The 27094-nt window shown below is 42.2% G+C and overlaps 1 protein-coding gene across 2 annotated transcripts; it reads right to left on the reverse strand.

Annotated features, from left to right (window-relative positions):
* Nucleotides 1–118: 118 nt before the first annotated feature.
* Nucleotides 119–18896, reverse strand: lcorl (ligand dependent nuclear receptor corepressor-like). 2 transcript variants are annotated; one of them, XM_061086926.1, is made up of 8 exons: nucleotides 18780–18896; nucleotides 17861–17926; nucleotides 14997–15085; nucleotides 14743–14869; nucleotides 13855–14079; nucleotides 13625–13724; nucleotides 1906–7259; nucleotides 119–1810 (listed from the first exon to the last, which is right to left on the reverse strand). In XM_061086926.1, the coding sequence occupies exons 1-8, from the start codon at nucleotides 18871–18873 to the stop codon at nucleotides 1803–1805; spliced, it is 6063 nt and encodes a 2020-aa protein (XP_060942909.1). In that variant the 5' UTR covers nucleotides 18874–18896; the 3' UTR covers nucleotides 119–1802. The 2 variants fall into 2 exon arrangements, with proteins under 2 accessions (XP_060942909.1, XP_060942917.1); XM_061086934.1 differs by lacking the exons at nucleotides 119–1810; nucleotides 1906–7259 and adding an exon at nucleotides 11230–12735.
* Nucleotides 18897–27094: the final 8198 nt, after the last annotated feature.

Genomic DNA, 27094 nt, shown 5'->3' on the forward strand with positions numbered 1-27094 from the left:
TATGGGTTAGTTAGCAGAGAGTGGACACTCTAGTGCACCACCATGTTGACCATGCTTTACTCTGCAGTTGAAACTACATCTGTTTTTCAATCTGCTGTAAATCACAATCACTCATTAGTTATTTCAAAAGACTCTTTATTGTTCCAATGACAGGCGCCTTAGTGCATCTGTAAAGGACAGTATAAAAAACACCATAAAGAAAATATACAACAACTGTTTAGCACCAGGTTCTTCAACAGAGGTTTACTTAACACAACACTGGGCCACACCACCTCCATCCTGTTGAAATGGCAACAATAGTAGCACACACACGAGGGTAGTCAGGCACACAATACACACTACGGGTTTAAGGTTTGACCTACAGCCAGACATCTCGGATCAACGTATCGGTCCAAGATTAGTGTTAACCAATCAAATCTCTTGTACATCACAAGGTTGATGATAGAGCAGTGGGCGGAGCTCCAGTAGAGGTAGGCGTCTCTTGCTCCAGCTTGAAGAAAAACACAAAAGGAACTCTAGGGAACAGCAACACGTCTCCCACCTGCATTTAAACAGTAATTAATGCTATTATGTGTATGATAAAGACATGTAATGCTACTATAACAATTAAGGATCTGTTATTTTTAAGCTTCATGGGTAGAATAAAGCAGGTGGGGTGGGGGGGGGCGACTAGTCTTGTATAGCGATATCCTCTAAAATCACATTACATGGCTATGGAAACAACTGAAGTAACATCCCAGGCCATTGGTACTTGTTTACATCCATTCGTCTGTCAGCAATAAAATAATTACTACATACTGATAAATCCTCTGGGTTTGTATTGCACCAAATAGGTTCTCTAGTTTTACAGTAGGGGTTGGTAGGAGGACACGGGATGTGCAAAACATGGGGGAGGAGTCTGTAGCGGGATTAATAATCTCAGATGGAATAGTGCAAGAAGTAGATCTGACGCAATCATACAACGACAAACGAGTCACGTCCCACCGACCGACAAATGAATCAGAAGCTACTTTCCACAACTGCATAATGACAATGTCTTCATTACTTCACATGCACCCCTGGGTTCAGAGTTTATGGGTTAATGGGACTGAAAATGAAGTTGTTCTGAACGTGTATGTTTGCGCTTAATGTGTAAGCATAAATATTTGGCGGACTTCTGGCCAATTAGTTTGACCCAGGATTTTATATGTACGATCCATTCACATATTGTGAATGGGCAAAAATAATTCCTTCATTCAAAGCATGTTTTTTGGCACCTGCTTTAAAATATGACAAGTGTGATGGTATCAAGCAAGGATAATAAAGTATCATCAAGTTTCAATGCATGTTTTCCCGACAAAAAAAGTTATTAGATTAAAAACTTTGAATTTCAAAAGGTGCCACAAAACGATGAAGATTCATTTGGGGGAATATCTTAGAATAGTACAATAACAAATACTTCAAGTACTTAACAAATGACAGATTCAGATTTGGTGACAGTGGCCTCAATAAGGAGGGTTGTGGGGGGGTCAGGGACAGCACCAGCTGTATGCAGTCCCATTCAAACGATTTGAAATAAACACGTTCAGAAAGGCAAGTTGATGATAAAAAAAAAAAAAAAAACACAGTATCAAACATTCTGTACATACATATCCATGGATAAAAATAGTGCAACATCGAGCTTTTGTTAAGTTAGACTGCTACATAACTGCTGAGTGTAAGACTGAACCATAGTGGGATGGTCAGTCCTCGTGGTCAGCTCAATGTCAGAAGGCACCATGTTAAAGTCCCTTTCCCAGGAAGGAGGAGGTCTCGTGCTTCCTTTAGTTCTCTGGGAGAAAAGAGAGAGAGCACAAGTTGACTTTGTGGTGATTGATAAATGTACACGTCTTTAGTGATAATCAATAAAAGAGGCAAGGTAGTTACCGAACACATAGTCACACCATCGTGGCCCGGTCAGGCCCCTCACTCGCGATTGTCTCAACATTTTCGCTGGTGGTGGTTGTGGTGGTTCAGTAGACACAACCCCTGGACCTTTGTATTTGCTTGTCTGCCTCCTCTCGGGCATCTCATCCAGCTCCTGGACTGATTTAGGAGCAGAACCTTCAGGCTCCCTGGAGGCAGTCCTCCTCTTCATGCTTATTCTTTCAGTTTTCACAGCTTTAACAACTCCTACCAATTGTCTCTCCCTTCCAGCAAATACGTATGCAGAGGGTGACCCATCATCCAGTGTCACAGTACAGGAGTCCCACTCTTCCTCCAATGATTCACTGTCCGGAGAGTTAATCTTCCTCAGAAACACCCGGCATTCCTTCAGTGTCTCAGGGCTCCAGGGTTTCGAGCAGAGGTTCTGCTCTTTGGGTGCGTCCACAGGCTCCTGAGTTTGGTCCACAGAACTGGTGGCAGAACTGTTCCCCAAACAGTCATAGAACTGATCCTTTGCTGGTTTGTGTGATGCTTTTCTTTTTTGTTGTAGTCCATCTACTGCATGTCCATTTGAACAACTTGTTACTACTTTTATGCTTTTCTTATTCTGCCTCTTTTGCCAGCTCTCCCTTTCTCTCCGGGTTAGAAACTTTGTCCTTGCATTAAGTAGAGTAGCCTTGTAGTTTCTAAATGCTCTGTTTCGCCACCACTGGACTCCTTGATTAAACCTGCCTGTTGCAAATCTGGGAGTGAAAAGTTGGCGCCTAATATTATGTGTTGACAGAGCTGCGTTGTTCCTCTTCCTCAACCTTCTTTGAGCCTGTTGATGTTGTAAAGGGCTTTTTGGCACAGTTTTGGCAAATTTCTTGATGTGTTTCCGGAGTCGCTCTGCTTGAGGACTGGGGCAAACCATTTTGTTATTGGCAGAACGAGGAAACGGCATGAATTCAGAAGGATTCCGAGGGCTTTCCTTCTTGACAATAGCCAGAGACTGCGTCTCTGTAGTCTGCATAAACCAGGAGCAGAGCTGTTGCATACTGCAGGAACTTGGTGTGTTAGGAGAACAATCAAACAGTTTTCGAACCACAGAAGAATGTTTTACATTCCTGCTAATTGAATTGTTGCCTTTGGTGCCTGATTTAGAATTAAGGTTCATTTCTTTTTCTTTGTTCTCGACAGTGTCTGAGACCCAGGTGTCAGAGATGAGTCGTATTCTGCTGGCAAGTTCCTGACTCATTGTGTCTTCCTCAGCTGAAGCTGCCCACCATCTTAGAGTCTCTTTTGGGGCAAAGATCGAGTCTACTGACACCCGGGCCACACTGCTCAGGTCCTGAGAGATCTTCGTCCTTTTGTCTTGTGCAAAGAGCTGTCTTCTTCCCCCTGAAGTTTCAACACTGCTCTGTTGCTCCTCCTTTTTCCTTTCATTGCTCGCCTTGTTTAGCAAGAGTTGTTTAGAGCGTCGCAGCAGAGCGTTACTGTGGCTGTATGACCGAGAGGACGAGGTGGCAACAGCATGCATCAAGTGGATAGAGGGCTTTCTGACTCTCACTGAGTGACGCACTGCTACTGTCTGACTTGGCTGTCTGTCTTTACCTTGATTCTGTGCTTCTATCCCTTTCTCCACTTGACTGCTTCTGGTTGGTGACTGATAGCTGATTGTCCTAAGTTCTTTGGACGCTCTTAATTCTGGCAGAATTACTTGCTTAGGAGTAAGGGCTTCCGGAGATTCCCGAGTATCCCTGTTCATTTGAATTTTGCGTTGCCGTGGAGACACTGTAGTTACTGTAACAGAGATTCCAGAGATTTTAACTTTTGCAGGTCTACCTGGTTTCCGAGAGGGCCCAGAATCATCCCGATTCTTACATGTGATGTTCCTGCTAGATAGAGGAGCAGACTCTTTCAGCGGGCTGATAAAACTGAACTGCTCCGACAACTTTGTTGAGGCAGTTTCAACATTACCTGAGCTGGTCTTAGAACTATGCATTAAAATGCCCAAGTCGCTTTGGAGGCCAACTGCCTGACAGGCATCATGGAATTCTGTTTGTAGCTGGCTAAAGCCCTCAGACACCATCCGTTTGTTTCTTCTTGAACGGCCATACAAAACTGTTATTTTGAGGTTCTTGTTTACATTGTCTTCAGCTTCATTTGCAATTACAACTTTTCCGCCTTCTGTTTCTGTCCCTATTGCTGAATCCACGGCCTTCTGCTTGCGTGGTCGACCAATTGGTCTCTTCACTTTTTGCTCCAGCTGTGGTCCCAGCTTCTTTGGCCGGCCCGGACGCCTTTTTTGAGGAGTGGATTCATGAAAAGACAAAGAGTCACATGGTGACCTCTGGCTCTCAGTTCCAGCTACACGCTTAGTTGGAGTACTGTCACCTGACCTTCTGGAACCTATCTTAGGCGATGAGGAAACTGACTTGGGTGAAGAAGCTGACTTGCTTGATGAAGATGCCGACTTGGGTGGTGATCTCTGGCTCTCAGTTCCACCTACACGCTTAGTTGGAGTACTCTCACTGGATCTTCTGGAATCTATTTTAGGTGATGAGGATACTGGATTGGGTGAAGATGCAGACCTGGATGGTGGCGACATAGACTTGCTTTGCGGAGAAGCAGAGGCAGACTTGACTGGTGAAGAAGTTGACTTGGTTGGTGAACAAGAAGATGCATCTGGTGAGGTAGCAGACTTTCCTGGTGAGGAACTAGATTTTACCTTTGATGAGGGAGATTCAGTGCTCCTCCTTTTGTGTTTCTCAGGTGTCCCTGACCATGAAGACACTACACATGGGTCAAATGATTTGTCTGCTTGTGAACTAGCACCAGTGCTTGCTGATTTGAGACTATATTTTACTCCTTCCTTACCCTGGACAGCTGATACAAACATGAGCTTAATTGGACTAGTGTACTCGACACTGGAGGTGGGCGGGTTATCAGCACAGGGGGCAGAGTTTATGCTGACATTCCCTTTTGATGACTTTTGGGGCATTCCAGAAACAGTATTTAAAACCTGTGGTCTTTTTGGAGATGATCGTAGTCTTGTATTCTTGGCAGCACAGTCGTTGTCATCTGTCCTAATATCCAAACTGCATTTTGTTGGACTCTTCTCTTTGGCAGCCATAGTTTCTGACTCTGTGTAAGATAGCCCACATTGCTCTTTATGTGTTGATTCAAAGGTAAGCTTCCCTGTGTGTTTAGATGAGGGCAGAAGGGTGTCATTGCCTAATTCAAGCTGGGTCTCATTAGCATCTGGATCTGTGGATAAGGCCTCCACAGTTTGAGTTGTCAAATCATTGTCCTTCTGTAGTTTCTGATTGAAGATGCTTTCAGAGAAACATGCAACAAAGAACATCTTCCTGGGCTCAGTGACATAGGAGGAAAAGCGCTGTGGAGGGACTATGTTTCTCCTAGCTCTTCTAACCTCCTTGGAGTGGTTTGGTTTTTTCCTCTCTTTAATACAGCTATTGACATCTTTACCCTTACCTGGTCTATTGTCACTGTCAGAGCTTTGACCCGATGGGGCTTCTTGGTTTTCATCATTTCCAGCACCGCTAACCTCACCACCTTCATCACAAGCCCCGACACACTGTTTTGCTGAGGTTTCAGTCCCAGTCGTTATCTCTGCTAGCTTTTCTACATGGTCATCCTTTAAACCTTGTTTGCCAGCCTTGCTCTGCAGCTCAGAGGTGGGTACCTGAGTGCCTGGGGGAGTAAGATGATTTTTCTCACATATTTCCCATTCTTTCTCCTCTGATTTAAGGACGTTAAGATCTTCTGTGACTACAACTGTCTGTATTTCCTTTTTTACTTCCTTCATGTCACTATCTGTAGACGGCATGTTCAGTGGTGGCTCTCCAACGTTATGATTTTCTACGGGTTCTTCACTTCCTTCCGTTTCTCTTTTAGTCTCCCCTTTAACGAGCTTTAAATCAGGAGAAGTGTATGATGTAGTTAAACTAACCTTTCCGGCATTCAGTTTTGGCTTTTTGGCTGGTGAACCTTTTCTCCTATTGCAGGACTGGTCAAGCCTGGCAAACTCACGTTTAATTTGTAATGTATGCCTTCTGGCTGAGGTATCATCAGCAGGTGTTGCTATAGCAGTAAGGACTTCCTGGCGACGTCTGGCACGGGTATTAGGGGACTTGGGCTCTTTGCTATCATGGCGATTGAACAGCTCAGTGAGATTGTAGTCACAACCATTGCCTCTGTGAAGCACTTTGGTGATAATTTCAGTCAGATGGGCATCAGCATGAAACTGCAGGTTTTCACTTGTTGATGTAGACTGCAGCAGCTCCTTCTCAGAAACATTAACGGCTAAAGAAACTGGAGGTGGGTCTTTCTCTAGAGGTTTGATTGTCTCCAGTTTCTCACTGAAGCGATTCACAACATCCTGCAGTAAAGTCCCACTTCGGATCTGCTCAGCCTGACTACTTCTTGGGGTCCTACTCTGTAGCTCCTCCCCTGTATCTGTACTCACATCTGCTTTGAGGTGGCCTCCATTCAAAAAATCATTTTTAACTGTTGTGTCAGTTTCGTCCTCTTGTCTATGGTGAAGGAGGGAGGGTGGCTTTTCATCGGTTTTCTTACTGATGTCCAAAGGGATGGGGGAAAGAGGGGGAGGAGAGGGGCTCCGCTCTCTCTTTAGGACAGGACAAGGGGGATCCCCATCCATTACCCCTTTTTCTATTGGGCTGCCTACCTGTATTGGACAGGTGGGGTCTGAATAACAGTGACAAGGTAAGGGAGTGTGTTGGTTACAGCAGATCGATGAGGAAGGGCATAAAGTTGAGGAAGGAGTGCACAGTGAAGGAGATTTGGATAATTTAGGAGAGGGTATAAATGAACACACCACGTTGTTGATATGACCTGCAGTCAGGCTCTGGCAGGAAATGCAGTGCAGTCTCTTGGGGCACAGAACAGTGCAGGTTTCCATACTGCATCTCTGCACACAGCAGTCGCCTGAACCCAGAGAACCATTATTTGTACAGTCTTTTAAAGGGTCGAGATTGATGCTACAATTGGACTGGGGGTCTCCTGAATGGCACAATGTGCTGCTGTGATCTTGAGGATCACAATCCATTAAAGGGTAGCACAGGCTGCCGTTAGGTGCTTTACATTCACAAAGTGTGACTGCATGAGGGGTAATATTATCAGGTGGGTTGACACCACAGTGACAGGAGTAGGATTCGGTTTGACCTGCAGGCGTCCGATCCAGTGAAGACTGCAATTTTTCCTGGTGTGCCAGCTTAAGGATCTGGTAGAGTAAGGAGCGGTGTGCTGGACAAAGTGTGCTGAGAACAGCATCCACTGCAGAGCTCTGTCCCAGATCTCCCACTTCTTTAAATGATGGCAGCAGGGAGCTAGAGTCAAAAATGCAAAGATAAGAGTTAGGTTTATCTCAAATATTAGCCTCCAAACAAATAAGTACTTACAGAGAGTAACCACCAAATCATAACATGTTTTAAACACAAAAATAAGATTGTGTAATATCCTTCATGTATTAGCTTTTTAGCCAGCAGCATATGCCAACTATAGATCACTGTACTGTATGCATTTTCTAGCATCTTATTCTTGTAATTAACCAGCTAAAATCTGAGATGTATTCAATGTTCATGAAATGAAAGCCTGAGAGAATACTGCTACTTTAATGTGTCTAACTATTCTGAATTGGAATTATCAAGTTGTAGAGCACGAAGACTAACCAACAACCTTTTCTAGGCAGGATTGCCATCGTTTTGTCAAGCTATCATTAAGAGCAACTACCCTTCACAATCTGCAAACCCCCGACACAAACCGCTGTATTAATATAAAAATATGACAGGTCGCTGATTAGAGAACTGTTTTATTGATGAGTTGCTGAAGGCAAATGATAACATTCTGCTAAAAGCAGAAGGAACGATTGTAGAAACGCTCAAACCAAACATGTTCTTTGCAACAGCTCGTTTACCTACAAACTGACATCTCAAAACGTTCAAAACAGTTTTATAAGGTCCTGTGATAAATTTACTATAAAAGTCAGTCAATGATTTAACATTTAATTGTTTTAACTAAATTATTTCAGATGGTATTTTCAGCTTTTAAGTACTGTACATGCCCAGACCTCCGGTTGGACACAATTAGAGTTACATTCTGTAGTGTTACTGTTGAGTTTGTAAGGATAACCACATTTTTTCAAATTCACAAAAATCATTTTAAACATAAGCACCAAACAAGCAAAATACTTAGGTTTGTCATCTTAGGACAAAATAAATTATATCAGCTAACATTTAAAAGCGTTCATGCAGTTGTAGCAATACACATTTCACATAGCATCAAAGTGCCCCATTACAAATCAAGAACTACAACAATCAAACTAGTAAAATCACAGTTTTGAATCACAATCAATAAATAAGTACGAAGCAACATGAAGAGGTCTTGTTTTACAATATAAATGCTTCTTGTAAATCATAGTGCAGTAATTGATTGATGCATAAATAGCAGATTTAGGTTAAGTAATTTAAAAGATTTGTCAGTAGTTAGAGAAAAAAACAAAAATAAAAAACAATTAACTGCCTCAAGCTCAATTGAAAAACAAGCCAAGGTGTGTTCCCAGAATATAGTTCCATTTAACTTGCACAATAAAATAATTACATGTTCTATTTCTCAAGAAAGGTTAGGCTTGTTTACAAACTGGCCCTTGGTCATAAATGGCAGATAATTCCCAGAGTAAAGACACCATGCTGCACTGTGCTTTCGCCTCACACAGGCAACATGTAATCTTGTGAGCAAAAACATTCAGGAGCGGAGACATCAGTATTTCTTTACATTAGAAAGGTTGAAATACGACAATCTGACCAAGAAATGCTTCATTACAATTAGCCTTAAGTTACAAAAACACATACAAAGATTACCAATAAGGATAAATACTTAGCCAAGAACATGGCTGAGCTCCTGTAAATGCCACAGGACATAATTTAAACCATTGTTATCATGTCACACTCCACCAAATGGCCAACTGGCTGAATGATAATTCATTTGAAAAGTTTAAGTGTTGTTACACTTAGGTGGTTTTTTTCCCGTGAGAGACAAACATCTCGTAAGCGTCCCTAAGCTAATGAGAGCTCCTACCCCAGCATAATAAGTATCATAACACAGAGGCTTTAATGTGAAACCTGACACTGGGCTATAGGCAGATATAGTTCAGAGGTATATGTGGCAATGAGGTTAGAGAAAAAGACGCAGATAAATAGAGAGAGACACACACACAGGCAGGTTGACATCCCAGCAAAATAAATCGAAGCAGCTTTGTGTGGGTAACCCTGAACTGCTGCTTTGGTAGTAGCACTGTTAATGTATATAGGCCCATCTCAGAGGCCCATCCAGTAGTCTACACAATCAACCATCTATAACAACTGACCCTATCCATACACTAGACACTCGTCTGTCATTTAGGCGTCACACATTTGCAATGCATGAAACCATGGAATCGCAATGGTTGAAGGTCTTTTGTTGTAGCTACGCTTCTTTGTGCCAGAGCGAGACGGCCCCGTAAAGTTAAGTCACAAGCAGCAGTTACGTATGAGGTTTACAGTAATACAGCTACAGTAGCAGAAGTAGTAAGTATCTGTGGTAATTAAACATCTTTCACAAACAGTACACATATACCATAACATACATTTCTCAAGCTTATCAGTGCACATTGAAAAACATGCTTCACATTTGCATTCCGACTACACTCAGTACAATGCTTGAACAATAAGACTAGGAAACTATGTGGACACAAAAATGGCTATCGTTAACTAATCTCTTTAACAGAAACTCATAGTGAATATGTAGCCACCACAGCGAGGTTGTTCTGTACAATCTCCCCGTTTGTAGACGTGTGTCTAACAATATGAGTTTTTAATCTGTTACAATGGCTCTAAGTCACTTCAGTAGCCCAGGTAAGATACCCAGAGAGATAGAAAGCTGCAAATGACAATCATCATCACTCCATTAACTAGGAGCTTTAAGAGTGTAATCAAACCTGAATAACCTTACAGCTAACAAACATGAGAGTCACACTTTATTTCTAAGCCTTAAGAGGTCGACAGCTGCGTTTCTCATGCTTGATCCTGAGCAATCAGATAATCAACAATCACCTTGAAATAAAACCAAATCATCTCGAGATGAAAACAAACTACCTGGAGGTCTTACTGTACAAAGACAATAGGACAAGGCAATTAATCGAATTTAAATTTCGATATCGAGTATGGCTTCCAACAATTACGAAAACTAAGTAATCGACATAAAAATGATTACTATCCCGCGTTTCGTTTTGCAGTGAGGCTCTTATGCCTCGTGTGGCCCGGACCACAGTGCCTGCTGTGTGAGGTTTATGTTATAAAAACTGTATTTTCTCCAATCAGCAGCGGCAATAATTTTGCAGCGGCTGGTCTGCACATTACCCCCTGCCGTCTGTCCTCACTACCCTGCTGACATGCGTTCGCTTTAAAGACAAACATCAACACTAATCTGAAATTATTAGGATGCGTAGAGTCCTGAAGTTAACTTTGTGTTTGTTTGAGAGTTTATCAGACTTGATATTTAAACACATTGAGAAAAAGTCCAACATTTTGCGAGCACACAGTTCACCAGCCACACACAACACGAAACGTAAAGCGACGCGCAGCCAGAACATCAGTGTTTAAGTAACTGGAATGATCCAGATTCATGCTCCGACTACATCAATAAATAACTAAATACATGTGATCATCTGTTGACAGAGATGAGCACACACTCCTTCGAACAGGAGAGAAGTTCTTAGACACTCAAATCTGTTAATATAAGTGCCAAAAGGATTCATTTTTCTTTTAAGGTCAATAAATGAGTGATGTTTACAAAGTCAATGAGTAATCGTTATTACAATATTGACCAAAAGTAATCGGAATTAAGATTTTTGCCATAATCAAACAGCCCTAAAAGCTAACAACTGACCATTGATTTAGATCAGGCTGCAACTAATATTTTTTAAATCCACTACACCCATGATTAATCAATCATATAAAAAATGTCAAAAATATATTTCAAATAAATAGTGGTGGATATTTGACAATTTTTTTTGCTCTACCTACAGGTATGGTATTTTTTGACACACATGATATAGTTTATGCCTCTATCTCATAGAAGTTTGATTATCCCCAAAAACTACTGTATATAGAAGTTAAAGATTTTCTATGATGTCAATTGGAAAGAGTAGTGGACAGAAAATCAGAAAGCTTCAGTCACGCCTGGTGAAAGACAGAATGCGCTCTATTAAAACAGTTTTGTAGACCATGTCCCCCCCCCCCACACACACTTCTACTAGGAATTTCAATTCATCAGCGTTTGGCCTCGCAGACAATATGCAAATAAAACATATATTTGTATTTTGGTCTTTCCATAGGATAAGTTGATAATAAATGGATACTAGAATCCAAGCAATTTCCCTTAGATGTCCGAGTTGAGAAAACCAAAGCTTCGAGGAGTTGTTGAGTTTTGCAGCTCATGTGAGCCAAAGCTGCAATGAGCACCACTGCCTCTTATAAATGCAGTCCCTTGAAACTGCTTTGAGTTCAGCTCAGGACCAGGCAAACGAAACACAACTAAAAGTGTGACTTTCACATAACAGACAAATAGTTAAAAGACCTGAATATTAATATCAATCCATTGTAAAGGCATGTGTTGTGTTTTAATAAGTGTCTTCAGAAAAACTGCGTCTTGTAAGAGGTGATGAGTTCAAGTGTTGAGGAGTTCTGGAGGCTTTTTGTGGTCTAGAACCTCTTTGTGTCAGCAGCTGAGGCAAGAGTCCCTGAGTTTGTGGAACAGGTCATGGCACCGGAACCAGACGAGGTGGAATTGGATGAACAAAAGTTGGCAGATTTCTTCTTGGGTGGGTTCTTCAGTGTCCCAGTGCGCTCCTTGACTTTGTATTCCAGTGTGCTATGGGGCACCCCATACATCCCCTGGGCTTTGGACACGCTCATGCGACCTCCCATCACCATTGTAATAGCCTCCTCCAGTAGGTCGTGGTCGTACTGACGGTATCTCCCACGTTTCTTTCTCGGTTGCTTGTCTTTATCCCGACCACCTGCACCCTCCTCTGAATCATCCAATGAAGACCCACGTGGTCCCAGGCGATGAGGAGACTGGTTGGCACTGCCTGGATAGCCGTGAGCCAAGAGAGGAGGTCTGAGCTTGAAGAGAGACGAAGGTCGGGCAGCAACTGTGGATAAACTGGCAGTACCCTCTGTTGATGAGGTACGTTGATGGAGGTTTTCAGCCACGTTGCAACTCTCAGCTGGAATCGACCTTTTATGGTCAGACATGGATCGGACCTGAGGAATACGCAGGGACATGGGTGGCTCCAGGCTGGGAGTGGGGCTTGATGGGGGCTGGAGAGCATCCCTGAGTTGGGGAAAGACGCGGGGGAAGGTTTTCTGAAGACCACTTGGCTGATAAAAAGTAAGAGAGGAAGAAGGGAAACTAAAGTCTCCATTTTCCTCTGCAGCTCCTCCAACTTCTGCCCGCTCTGCCCAAGCCGCCACCTTCTGCAGAACAAGACGGGCTTCCCCGCCCAGCATCGATGACATCACATTGTACGAGGTCACTTCATCCCTTAAATCGTTGCTTCCTGGTGTAAACTGCTGCAGCATTCCAAGCCTTCCCTCGGCCAAGCCATCCAGACCTTGCCTCAGGGTTTGAAGAGGTATTCCATAAAGCAATGCGGCCCGCTGCTCCAGCAGCCTCCCTGAACGAATATCTTTCAAGGCCTTGGACAGCAACCCCTCAGACAGCTCCCAGCTCCTCTCATTGTACTCCTTCTGCCTGCGCTGCCTCCTAGGGATGGGAGGACCAAACAGCAGGGTCAAGATGGAGGTGATGGAGGGGTTTGATTTTGGCAAAGGGGACAAGGGGGGGTGCAGAGCGAGGGGTCCACTCCTTTATGCCTTGTGTTGGTAACATCACTGCGGCTGTAAAGTTTCATGTCTGTCTCTTTTCAGTCTGTTTCTGGGCCCTCACACACACTGCTGCTGTGTGTCTCTCATGCACACACATTCTTTGTGTGTGGCAAAGCCTCTTCACGTCCAGGTGGGACAGTCTGTGAATGGCTCGGGTTACTTTGGCGCTGTTGTTACTTTTCTCCTTCAGTGAGGATCCTACATGCTTGAAGGTTGAATAATCAAACTCATAATAATTGGATCAGTAAAAACGGGAATAAAATCATTGTGAGGTGCAATGTACTCCTTATTGTACAATCCTGAGCTGTTGGCAAATATTGTAACACGCTGCCATTGCTGTGACGTTACCGCTCAAGAGATAAAAGAGTCAACCCCATAGATCCAGACACCAAACACAGCTAGCTCTACGTAATAACTAACACACTGCACTGTAACAAAAACAGGAGTATGCACATCATACAAGCCAGAGGTGTTGCCTTAAATCAAGGACCATTGTTAGAAATGACAGCATCACAACACAATATTGATGTGAACCATCAAACCATAGCCATAGTTTTGGATCTAATCGGGATTTCCTACTATGCAGAGGTCTAGATGCATTACAGGTTCGAACAAAAATTCTTAGGTTATGTAAATTTACAACTGTATTTATGAAGAACCCCAAATTTGTAAAAGTAGTTAGTAATTACAGAGCTTTCTCCTGCACAAGGCCCAATATCACTAAAGTTAATACACAGAAACAATTAAAGAATAAAACAAACTCTTACCCAGAGGCCTTGTCATTAGATGATGATGAGGATGATGGTGATGATGATGAAGAAGTTGCTGAGCAGGCAGAGTTCCTATTGGAGAGGTCGAGAACGCCATCTGTTGCAGAAAAACATTTTTTTACTTGAAAGGAGTTGAATCACATTGCATGAATGTTAAAGACTCAAAACTTAGAGGGTGGAAATATTTATTGGCTGTGAATTCACTATGTGTTTAATGCTTTACCCACCGAGTTCAGGTTCACACTCTTTCTCCTCCTGGGTTCGGCTCACTGTAAGGTCCAGAGGGGCGTCTGAGGTTTCTGAAGAAGGTGAGGAGGTCCTTGTTCTAACACCATTTGTACTGGTGCGGATCAGACACTTGGATGCATAATCCATGGCAAACTGATGAACCATCTTTTTCATCAGCTCCTTGGCGACCAGAGGGATGTTGGAGACAAAGCCCAGGGGCACATCTGACAAAGAAGGCACAGAGGTAGATAATAACATAAAGCCATATTTCTACAAAATCAAAACAGTTAGTCAATCAAAAGTCGTGTCTCTAATAATAATGCTGTTGACATAAAAAAAACATGTCCAGATCCATATACAGGTTTCTGAAAATTCAAGAATGGATAAACTCCTACTGCCTGTCATATCACACACTTTGCAGTAAAGCATTATGTATATTTCTACCCCTATTATTTATTGAATTAAAACAGTAGAAATTGGCACTGACCTGGTGTAAGCCTGAATAAACATAATTTACTTTCTCGGTGATAACTCCTCTCAACATCGTAAGCTGGTTAATCCATTTACTAGAGAAACTTAAAGATGACTTCAAGGACCCAAATCTACACTGAAGGAACTCATATGGAAAGTCTGTAAACAGCTGTTGCTATTGCTTAGTGCTTTAGAGAAACTCATGATAAAACATCAAAACAGTAAATTCAAGCAGACTAGTCTGGTTTTACAAACATACATTAGAATATTAATAATGTTACCTCTAATGCTTCTATTGAGACAGAATAAGCTAACAGGGTAAAGCTGACAGTTGTAAGACTATGACAGGAGCTTTAGCGTGTCTCAAGTTGACATTTGTGCCGTACTCCACAAAAGAAGAAAGAAGTCTGACTTACCTTTCTTGTTGAACACAGCCTGGAGAAACCTGTGAGCTGATTGGTTGCTCTCAGAGATGCTTGGAGCCTGACAGGGAGAGTTATCGGAGGGGGAGGAGAGGGGAGGAGTGGCTGCAGGGACTTGATCCTACAACGGGGAAAAAAAGAGATAAGTTACTTAATTGACTGTTTCGACAGAGATATATTCTACATCTCATAAGAAGCGATGTGATTATTAAAATTTTCATGAACAAAAATTGACTTTGACATCTTACACAGAGTTTGTTGAGGGGAAGTTTGCAGAATGAACACTGAGAGCAGCTTGTTTCTGGGGACCAGTCGTCCACCTCTTCAGGTTCACAATCTAAAACAAAAATACATCACAAGGCAACACAGAATTAGGGATCATCAGGGATCAAGCAGTCTTCTACCGTAATTATTATACAACATTTGGCAGGGGGCATTAGTGGTTACGACAACAGAATACCTAATGATATATTTGTATTATTGCCTAACATTCATATGACTGCATAGCAATAATTAGGATTTTGCTGTACTTTTTTTTACAGAAGTTTACACTTACAGAAAAGAACTGGCCTGTTGTCTTCAGGCTTTTTCTGTATGATTTATATCAATGAATCTACACGTCTCAATATCCCAATTGTGTAGGATTGCTTTATGACAATACTGGATTTGCTGTATCATATTATTTGACATACATTGTTCATATCATACATTGTTATTAGGGCATAAAATTACAGATTGGATTTGGCTGTTTAATATGAAGATTTGAACATCTGTTTCTTTTATCCCATGTAGACCGACATCTAAAACGCAATAAAAAAATCCACTGTGGGGGATAATTTTTATATATTTTTTTTTTCATGTTATAACTTGGTTATATAATCTACTGCACTGTGGAGTCACTGCTGCCCAGTTGCTAACAATGCTTTCTACCCGACACTGCACCTGCGAGCATCAGAGCATCCAACAGAAATTAGTGGCACTTCCTTTCCTCACTCTGTCTGGTGTTGTTCTGCCCTCCATTTCCATCATGGTCTCTAACTCTAACTATTTAAGTTCTCTTATTTGGAGACAAGACTGTTTTTTTTTTAAGTTTACACCCTGTAACATCATTGCTGCTGCTTTGCTTTACAGTGTGAGGCAGCTAAACGTGTACTGAGTCAACTGCATTGACTTCCAGGGGCCAGTCCTAAAAATGACACACACCATGTCAAACAATATTCATATCACCCACCCCTTCCCTTGCTGCGGTCAATATTTGAGTTGTAACTTCATTAGGGATGCTTTGGCTTATATCAATAAAAACAGACAAGACCCCGACAAACAGATGAATGCCACTCAAACAGTGTTTTGAATAAGGGGTTCAACAAGGTGTCTAGGACACATCATCTAAATATGTTCCCGTCTAGTCTCCAGATGGCACGGAGGACCTCACTGACGCCTCAGATAGCATCAGACAGGCTGGGTTTTTGGCTGGTGCCCAGCAAGTGCTCAAGGAAATACACACAGCCAGCAAAATTAATTTCAATATTTTCTTATTTAAAATATGATTTGGAGGGATTACTTCTGGGGGCATTTCGGTCTCTGATGAAACAGATACATTTATACATTATACAATTTACTATTTAAAATCTGGTTCAATGAGATTCATTTTAGTTGCTGATCAGTTTGTATTTATTTCAGATTTTATGAATGCCTGAAGGCTAACTGTAATCCTTTATAATGAGTGTCTGAATAACAACTAAATCGAACTTCCTCAGAACTTTAAGAATCACAAAGATGTTACTGTAGCAACTTAAAGGAACGATAAAGACCTCTTGATGTTTACTGCCACACATTGAACAGAGATGCACATTTATCATGTTGATCTCTAAAGATGCATTTTTCACAGAAAACTGGTTGTTGTGTACCTTTATTCTCGGGTTAGTTGCATCAATTTAAGTCCGGTGTTTTTCATTAATACGATATGATCATAATTCTGAATATAAACAAATGTATAGTTCAACGTTTTTATTTTAAATCAAGCACCATTAGGGGGGACTGAGCAGCGTAAATATTTACTTACACTCGTGCCGTTTTACTTGTTATAGGTTGTCTGCACGTTCATGTTTCAAAACAAGCTGGCTTCTTTAGTTATCGCAAGGTTGGTGGCATGTCAGGTCTATTTTAACATACAGCTCTATGTTTTGTGTGATGCACATGTTTTGTAAATATTCTATTTATGTTCTTGGGATTCTAAAGTACATCTAAACTTTGGACAACATGGCTACCAGCACACTGAACAACATTTTGTATCATTGGCACTTTTTCAGATCGTAGGAGGCATAAAGTTGTTTGTGATTAAAGAGATTGTAGGGCTTGGCAGGGAGACATCAAAGAGGGGCAGGGGGTTAGTTTGAAGCTGTTGCCGGCATTTCTTTACATCTAAAATAGATTTTTTTTTTGCATGGGGTATAATCTTTTAAAACCTGGTGCCAGTGCTACTGCTGTAGGGTGATATAGAGATATATGGTTCAGTTATTGTATATTTACCAGCCCAATTTGCTTTTTTACACTCCAACCATGAGTTTGATGTTATGTATCTATATTTCTTAAGATAAATATGTTAGTTTTGAATTAAACATCTAAAAAGCTTTGCTCTTCTTATGAATATATATATATTTTAACAGTTTGTAGTTGTGAGACTAACTTCTAAAATTAGCAATTTGCTCTATGGATGAATACAGTATTTCTCATTCTAACAGATAAGATGAAAGTGGCAGATAATACTGAAGAGTTTACAGTGACTCAGTCTTTCTGATCCAAATATGAGTCAGTCCATGGCTGCAGAATATTCCATATCAAGTGCACTGTTTACTAGTATTGTTTGATAAACACATGTTTGTCCTATTATCAAAAATGAAATGATAACTTTGATATTCAAGTCAACATCATAACAACAAAAGTGTTTTTGAGTCTGGTGCCACAGGCAGGATGGAGATGACAGAAAGTATTGTGAGGCAGATTAGTGCATGTTCGGTTTGGGTCATTTCAAAGTTTTATAAAGTTGAAATTACATAAAATGTACAAATTGCCTGTGACATCGACACTTTACTGTGCGCACACAAACACCCACCATCAAATACATTGAGGTCTCTCATCAGCATCGGGCCATAGATTCCCTCCAGGATGCTTTCAAACCCTGCAAAGGAAAATGAAGACAGTCAATCCTCCAGTATTGTGTTGAACGGGATATACGTACCGGCAATACCTGACATTCGGGTACAGTATGTTCTACATGTCATGTTATAGCCGAACTCGACAACTTCCACAGAAACAGTGCTGAGCTCTAAACTTAGCACAGGAGCTAACACCTCCAATGCTTGATAGCGGGCACTTATTCTCACTGAGTGAACAACACAAACAACAAACATCACTCATGAACAGTTACTGGTCCACACTTCCCACTTCGGTGGTGTTTTCTGGGTTTGATGTCACCGTGAGCTGAGCCAGCCTCACCGGTTTCTGTGGCTAAAATAGCCCAGTACGTGGAAACCCCGTCCCCAGAGACTGTGGAAGTGAATGCGTTTTCTCATATTGCATCTGACATTAGCTTCCCCAACGTAGCAACAATCCCCTCCCCCAAATAACAACAGCGACTGTTAGCATGACGTTAGCTTAGCCAGCGTATATGTCAATAAACAAATCCGGCTAAAGACGTTAACTATCACCGACATGCAATTTATACACCGAGACGCGGCGTGTCTCCTCACGGCTGGAAAGCACGGAAGTGTGCATGCTAGGACCGGGGAGTAGCTAGCTAGCTCAGGGGGACAAAGAAAAGGAGCCAAGTCGAGAAGCTAACCAGCTGGTACACATTAGCCTGCCAGCTTCACTTAGCCGCTGAGGCTGTTCACCGACGGCGACAGGCTAATAGCTAGCTACCAGTGGGCTAGCACTAGCTAGCGCTGCAACACAGCTCGGCGAGCCGATCCCTCCGCTACCGGGCGAAATCTCCCCGAAGCCCCGTTTATTTTGAACAGAAGTGACCGTACCGACGCAGTGTATCAGTTTGTGACGCCATGATTCAAGTTCCCGCCGAAACCCTTTCCTTTCTACCGTGCATCTCGGGCACTGCACGGTCGCCATTCTGCGTCCGTCCTCCCCCCTCTCTCTCTCCCTCCGTCTGAGCCGCAGGAACAGGCTGCGCGCTGTTTCATCAGCTGGCCCGCCCCCCACCGGCCGCGAGGGGAACAGCAGCGGGCTCCGCAAGGCCTCAGCTACAAAAGTAATAATCACGGAGACGCGCTTTCCATATTAATGACTCACTATGACGCTACTTTAGCGTTTTATTTAGGGCCCGAGCACTGACAGACACTGACGGACAGTTTAAATTGTAAGGTTTATATAATTATTTTTACTATTATTATTATTATTATATATACTGTTGCTGCCATTATTACTATATACTGCTATTATATTGGTATAATTACTATCATATATAAATATATATTATGTTGTATACTATATATACTGTACTTTTTTTTATAAACTGTGTAACAATAACATTACCATCATATCATCAGTACTATTACCATCATCTTGCCACTGCACCTTATCTACCTATTTATCTTGTGTTTCTGTTTTTATTCTTTCTACCTCAATATTTTTTATTTTATTCTATTGTATTGTATTTTATTGTATTCAAATATACCGGCTGCTATGACGACTTAATTTCCCTTCGGGGATGAATAAAGTAATCTATCTTTCTATCTTTGTATCTATTTTTCAGGCAAATTAATTACCAAAATTTGCAGAAAATTTGAAAGTGGTGAAAATGTACGTATTCTGGAGCAATTTTCAATGGGCGTCGCAAAGTGGCTCAACGGTGCCCCCCAAGACCCCCGGAACGTGTTCACATTGACCGATTTTCACAAAAATCGATACACAGGTGTATCATGACCAGACAAAGGGTATTTAGGTCTAATTGGAAAAATGCAACAGGAAGCATGCTATTTTGCATTTAGTGGCATAAAGAGCTCATAATACAGATGGTTATGGATCATGATATATTTAAGAAAACAGGTGCATTGAGTTTTTTGGTCTAGTTTAGTAATGAATATTGGCTTAGAGTTTACTATTACTTGTAATATGCGTCACATCAAACATGAATCGAGCACATTCACTAAACCTAAAGAATACTGTTGCAATGGGTCAGCTTTTAATATTATTTTATATTTAAGCATGCTGAACAATTTGGCAATTCTCTTTTTTGCTATGCACCTTTGTAAACAGGGACTGCAACCAGGTTAATTACTTTGCCACTAGAACTTGATGATTCTGTTTTACATTCTGATTCGCCTGCATGTAGAACCACCTGACGATACCACTGGTTCAGTGCATACTAACAGACATTGTTATACAGGGGTGTTGGTAAAGGGCTGGCTTCCCTGTGTATGTCAAATGTTACATAGATAAGAACAGGACACGCATTCATCAGGTTTACATGACATTCATCCCTCGGCTGCTCAGAATAAAGGTGAACAGATTGTCAGCTCCTTCTCAGTGCAACCACATGGGGGCAGCAGAGCACTATGAGATTTTCAAAATATGTCAATTAGATCCTGTGTGCAATACAAATTATTAGATGAAACCAGGTTCACTACTGAGTTTAACTGATGAAACAGTTTTTGGTACTAGTCATCTTTACTTTCAATACCTTACAAACACAGATTAACATATTTTGTTAGCTGTACATCCACTTCCAAGGCTCGTCTGTCAATAGGGAAACAAAGGTCCAGTTACTAAACGACCAAGTTTCATTGTGCCTCAATTTGTCTGTAAAGTTTACAATAATTGCAAATTTGATTGGATTCTGTATTCCCAAAGCATATTAGCCACGTAAATATTTGACTTTGTGGTAGATCTTGCAATATCTGGGGTTCCCTTTCTCGATAATGGACAGAAAAAAGCTTCCTCAACTCATTATTTCATGCTTTTTTTCTTCAAAACACTTATTCAGTAATTAAATGTTTAAATTGTGCAAAGTAGAAAAAAAAGTTTAGTGAGACACAGCAAACCTGCAGCCAGGTAATCCACTGGTAGAATTCTGGTTGGGGGTTCGAGTGCTCCGGGCAAAGTTTAATGAGGACACCGTGTCTTCTCCTTCATGTAAACTGCACTTGATGAGGACTTGTGTACACTAATGCAAACAGCATGGGCAGAATAGGGTTTCAGGGCCTCCGGCTCATTATTGCTACAGGCCCCTGCCGGCAGGTTGGTTCGTCCAGTGATGCAGAACATCGGAGACGTATGTGAACATGGCAAAGAACGGCCCGTCTGTGATTGAGTGCAGCGCAGTGTCAGGGAGGCCAGTTAGAGAACATGTGAAACAGAGTTATAAAGATCTATGGAGAGTGGTGCAGTTGAAAGGGAGATGTGATTGAATGTTGAGTTTGGAGGAGACAGCAAGTGTCACGGGCCCAGGTGGAATTTGTTGTCACGGTGACTTAAGAGCGTGGTTGCCGTGGAGATGGTGATGAAAGGCGGCAGTGTGGTGAGCGGCCGGAGCGTGACCAACAGCATACAGCCGAGTGTGCCCCGGGGACAGTGGTGATTACATGCAGGGTCACCATGATGTTGCGTGTGTTTTTACTTTGTGTTTGAATGTACGCGTATTGTTTCTCTAAACATGCAATTCAATCACTCCTGTGTGCACATCCTGAGACTCAAGAGAGTGTTTGAATGCATTTGCATTTAATGCAACTGTGCAGTGTATCTCCAGTGGGATGGCACATCTCAGGATGGTGAAATGAGCAGCAGCTTAGCACTGAGGTGGTGGTCCCTCTGCTGCCTGCTGCAGCCCGGAGGAACCTTTAACACCTCGGTCATTGACATATCTCATTACTGCAACACCTCTCGGTCTTACTGCAGTTATAGGGCCACTCAGAGGTGTGTGTGTGTGTGGTGTGTGTGTGTGTGTGTGTCAGTGTGTGCTCACCTGGATCTGGTTATGTAGTTCACAGGAGCGGCACAGTAACTACATATTTTAATTTCCCTCTGATTCACTGCCTTGACAAGTCCAAACAAAACAGCCAGAAATAGATTATAGATTAAGAAACTGCCAGGTACTAAACAACGCCACAGGATGAAGAAATCTACAGAACTCATTACACCCAAGATTAAAGTATGTCCTCAAAATAACCAAGATACAGATAAGGATCAAAACATCCATCTTATTCCTTTTAATATTTTCTGCCACTTCTATTCGATCACTTTTCATCTCTGTTGCAGGCACCATGAATGAGGCTTGTTAGGTTTTTTTTAGTCAACTAAATTTGCAGGTGCATTCCAAGGGCCCATGGTTTTTTAGAGATGATTAGAACCAGTTCTCCATATGCTATAAAAGCAACACCTCGCGTATTTAATATAAACAGGATTTAGCTGGTATTAGTAGGGTTTTATTTTTCACACTAACAATTAGAGTGGCTCTGCGTACTGGCTCAGTATGAAGTCACTCTCCGAGCCCCGCGTGCCCCAGAACTGACTGTGACGCATGTTTCTCCTTGTTTTTTCTGCTTTCATCTCGTCCTAAATTCAAGGCGTCTCGCTGATTTTACTACATTGCAACTAAAGGGGTAAAAACCTCATTCTTTTGCACACTTGCGAATGTGGCGGTGCCTTCCCCCTCTGCCCCAGAGTCTCAGATAGATTTTATTTAACTGCCCTGTGGTGTGCAAAAACCAGAGGGGATCATGCTTAATTATATGAGGTAGATAAATTAGAAAAATGCTTTATTTATAAAAGCTCCAGGCTCGTAGCTGGGGCCCCGTTTCTAAGGTGGTGATTTGTGACAGTTGATGGATTGAGTACGCTATTTGTCCTAATACTTGGATCCAATATGTTTAATTATTTGTACGTCCAATGAATCAAAATGATCCTTTTAGTGAGGGAAAACCACAATGACTGCAGATTGGGAGAGTCCGGGGTTTCATTGGGTTTTTTGGCAGCAGCCTCCCGTATAAACTGTGACACGGTACAGACGCCCACTGCACTTTGTGCAAGGCCCTCCGAGTGGGATTTCCAAAAATCACGTATTTAACCCGGTTTGAGAGCCTTGACATTGTTTTTATGAAACCATATAAAAGGGAGAGAAATGTGAATGCAAAGAAAAACAAATATGGAGATGATTACCTGAGAGTTTTTTTGATGAGCATGAGCAGAAATGTATGTGTGTCTGTGTGTGTGTGTGTTATGTAGAGTCCTGGGGATCAGTGTTATGGTTGGAGCGTGGCCATTTCGATTACTACAGAGGTGCAGTATTCTCATCCCTGCAGAATCTAGTGTGAACCCTCACTTCAGTTTTCCCATGTCCAAACACACGACTACACTTGCTGTTGTGCAAGCAAATCTATAAAGACATCTGTTTAGAATTCCTGGCTTTAAATGAGAGATGGTGGTTGCTGTCCGACACGGTAATGTTTATTTGTCATGGAGCCTTTCTCTACGTTCCTGCATGAGGCACTTCCAGTATATTCTGTGACCCCCTCATAGATGTTCTCCACATTTTAGAAGCTGTCTGGATTTTAGTGATAAACTGCAAACTTGTAGGAATATGTGGGAAGGTTAAATAGGAAATAGGGGTAAAATAAGAAAAGGAGGGTCTAATCCGAGCAGGAGTTTGTGTGCGTGTGTGTGTGTGTGTGTGTGTGTGTGTGTGTGTGTGTGTGTGTGTGCATGCAGAGACCTGGAGAGCAGCACCGCTGTGCAGGGAAACACTAAGCTGTTGCCATTTTGAAGAAGTCTTTCATAAGTTCTTCCCCGTCCAGCTGGTTTTAACCGACCCCTTCACTCTCCCACTCCGCTGAGCTGTCCGTCTCCTGTGCATCTGGGCAGATCCTTGGCTAAGATGGAGCTCAGCGAGACGTGCGTTGCCCTGGAGGTAAAAGGTAAAAAGGGGCTCGAGGGGCTTACGCTGCACAGGAGCGCTACAGAGGATTATCATAAATTCTGCACACAATAATGCACTTGACTTTGAAGGCAAATGCTCTTGCCCACACACACACACAAACCGTTTGAGAAGGAGGAAAGGTGCAGAGTGGCGGGGGCAGGAAGGTGGAGGGTCATTTTAAGTGAAGGTGCACGGGGCCAGATCATGCCCCGGGGACGATGGAGGGAGGGAGGGAGGTGAGGGGAGGACGAGAGGAAACAGTCAAACTGAAAACACATGCAAGGTCAAGTGCACTCCTTCATCTGGCATATAATGAGGGAAAGAGCCAAGAAAGAACCATGTTACTGCGAGACATCTTAGTCCAGAGTCCTTTGGTCCCCTTCTTTAACTGACTGTGTTTTATGTTTGAGTCTGTTAATCTATGCGTCTGTCTTCCTATATCAGTTTCTTTTGAATTCTTGTGCTTGAATACAAGTCTCACAATACATCACTGCTTTGGATCATATCCAGTAATATGACTTGTGTAATCCTCATATGGCCCAAGTTACTGTTTAAGTCTGTGGTTTCACATGATAACTTATTTTATATGACAAAATAAGATGACAAATCGTTTTCTGGCCCAGACAGCTTTTGTCCTAAAGTGAAGAAAAGCATTGGGTTACATTATTACTCCTCAAGGGTAGAAATGTGTGTCCTTCACTGGTCAGCCAGGAGTTACTGAATAAAATTGAAGAAGAGACGTGTGAGGCATGTTTTTTAGAGTGAGAAAGACCCATCAAAGCAATAAAGTCAGGCGCATTATTTCTTAAAAAAAAGGGTCTATATTTACCCATGCATTGATTATACCCCACTACGATCACTGTAACTCTCATTTGAACTGCCTTATAGAAAGTGGGCTCTTCCATGACTTATCTCGATTTCTTTACACTCTTGCCTCTGTATCAAAATTCAGAATCCAGTCCCTCTAACCACCTTCAGACTTTGTATTACAGCCACCAGCTATATAAGTGACTAATCCTGCCCTATAGTCCAGTAGGTTACTTAGTCGAAGGCATTTGACTGAAGGTGGGTTGTATTCAAAATGATGGAAGATTAAAAGTCGGCTTACATTACTCCAAAACAAAAATTGCATGACAGATATCACATTGAGCTGCCAAAAATCTGACTGGGATTATAGCAATGTCTATTAAAATACTTTTTTTTTAAGGCAACAGTGCAGATGCTATTATTTTAAGCAATACTCCTGTCATTGTGTGGCGGTGTGGTGGTTTGCTTGTCACCTCACACAAGGTTCTAGATTCAAATCCCAGCTTGCCTATACTCCGGCTTCCTCCCACAGTCCAAAGACATGCCTCTTAAAGCTAGAAACTATATTAACCATAGGTGTGAATGTGAGAGGGAATGGTTGTTAGTCTATATATGTTGGCCCCTGTTATACCTGTTAGATCTGTCCAGCGTGTACCAGCGTGGTCTGTCCAGCTCCAGCTGCCCCCCCGGTAAAGATAATGCCTGGATGGATCTCGTCATTGTATTTGTGAAGTGACGTCTTTGATTTTTCTGATGCATAATGATGGAACTCAGTCTCATTGGACTTTGGGAGTAAGGACACTCAAACGCTTTCACTTGGACTGTGAGAGCAGGGACAAGTATAGTGTCATGCCTTCCACCCTGTGTGAATCTGACTTACTCTTTTGTCTGATTTGTTTTTAGAATCCATTCTGTGTTATTTACAGCCAGCATCTAAAAACACTGTGGCCCCTGCCAGATATTGGATTCTCCTCTGTCAATGGCAGAATCAAAGAGACTGCATTTGCGAGGTCAAAAAGGGCTTCGTGCTTGGTTTTTCCTCTTGTACTTTTCAACGTGAATGATAATAAAAAATAGAAAAAATCCACCCTTCTCATAGTTCCAGTATTTTCCGGCAAGCGTGATATTTATCTGTTGATAGTGAGATGATATAGTGATTTGATACTTTAGGCTGTCTGCTCACAGACCGCTCATAAATCCACACAGCTGCCTCCCTACATGTGTGTGTCGGCCGTAAGTAATGCAGTTATGAATCTTCTGTGCAACTCATGTTCCTGATAAAAGCTGTGACCCGCTCTTAAGAAGCAAAAACCAGAAAGCCTGGACATGCATCTGTCTGCCTACCTGGCTTTAGCAAGATAAACACAGTTGGGATCTTGTTGACACTAATCCTCATGCCAATTCAACTTTATCATTAAAAGTCGGCGGGAAAACCTTATTTTATGTGGCGCTGAACAATAATGAAGCGAGCTTAACACACGTTTCATAAAGGTTGAGGATTAGGTGATTCATTGATAGGGATTTAAAAGGTGAGACAGCATGTTACCAAATAAAGTTACATAAAAGTCTAAGGGTTTACCGCTGTGTTAATGAATCCATGAGGCTGTATTCAGAAGTGTCTCAGTTCAAGGGCGTGAGAGGCTGCGTTGGAAGATTGCAAGCGGCAATGTTTTCCATTCCTGAGCAGGGTAGGATCCAACAAGTGGATCCATCTTGGTCCAACCTGTCCCAGGATTCCTTGTGTAGGGGTGAGTAACCTAATGAGAAAGCTGTACAGGTGGCATCCAGTAAGTGGAGCTACTCAAAGTAGCAACTGTACAAATGACCCAGATGTTTTTCAGCGTCCGCCACAAAAAGAGCTGTTCTCAAGGATAAGGAAAGGACCTTCAATGTTTCCTAACTTATCTCCTTTAGCATAGGACACATCGGACCATCCTTCGTGAAATGAAAGGAGAAAAGGCTGCCGCAAAGACATTTAAAGCAATGGAACCTCGCACTACGTGTATCACCATGTGGGTGTGTTAGCCTGTTCTTGTGTGTATATTACAATGTTGTTTATGTGTTTCAGCAAGGTCTTACCTCCAGTATCACCACAGAGCCAGATGGTGCTGTCAAGATCCTCACAACGCAATGCTAAGCCACATCGTGCACTGAAGCAGCACTCAACTCTGACCTCACACACTCACACACACACACACACACACACACACACACACACACACACACACACACACACACACACACACACACACACACACACATACTCGCAGACCTTTTTTTTCTAGCTGTCATGAATGTCAATCATGGAATGTGTTAATGTCAAGTGAATGGGAGTCATCAGTGATATGCAGCTGGACTGCAGGAGGAGGGAAGGTCGAGATAAAGGAGATGTGAGTGGGGGGGCAAAGGTGGTACGACAGCTGTCTCCATACATCATCGACCGTTCTGGTTCCTCCTCTACCCTCACACACACACACACACACACACACACACACACACACACACACACACACACACACACACACACACACACACACACACACACACACACACACACACACATGTCAAGTCAATACACAGCATGCTAAATACCTGTAATATCTGACTTTGCAT

This window comes from Limanda limanda, chromosome 2 (assembly GCF_963576545.1).
Source record: "Limanda limanda chromosome 2, fLimLim1.1, whole genome shotgun sequence".
Lineage (NCBI taxonomy): Eukaryota > Metazoa > Chordata > Actinopteri > Pleuronectiformes > Pleuronectidae > Limanda > Limanda limanda.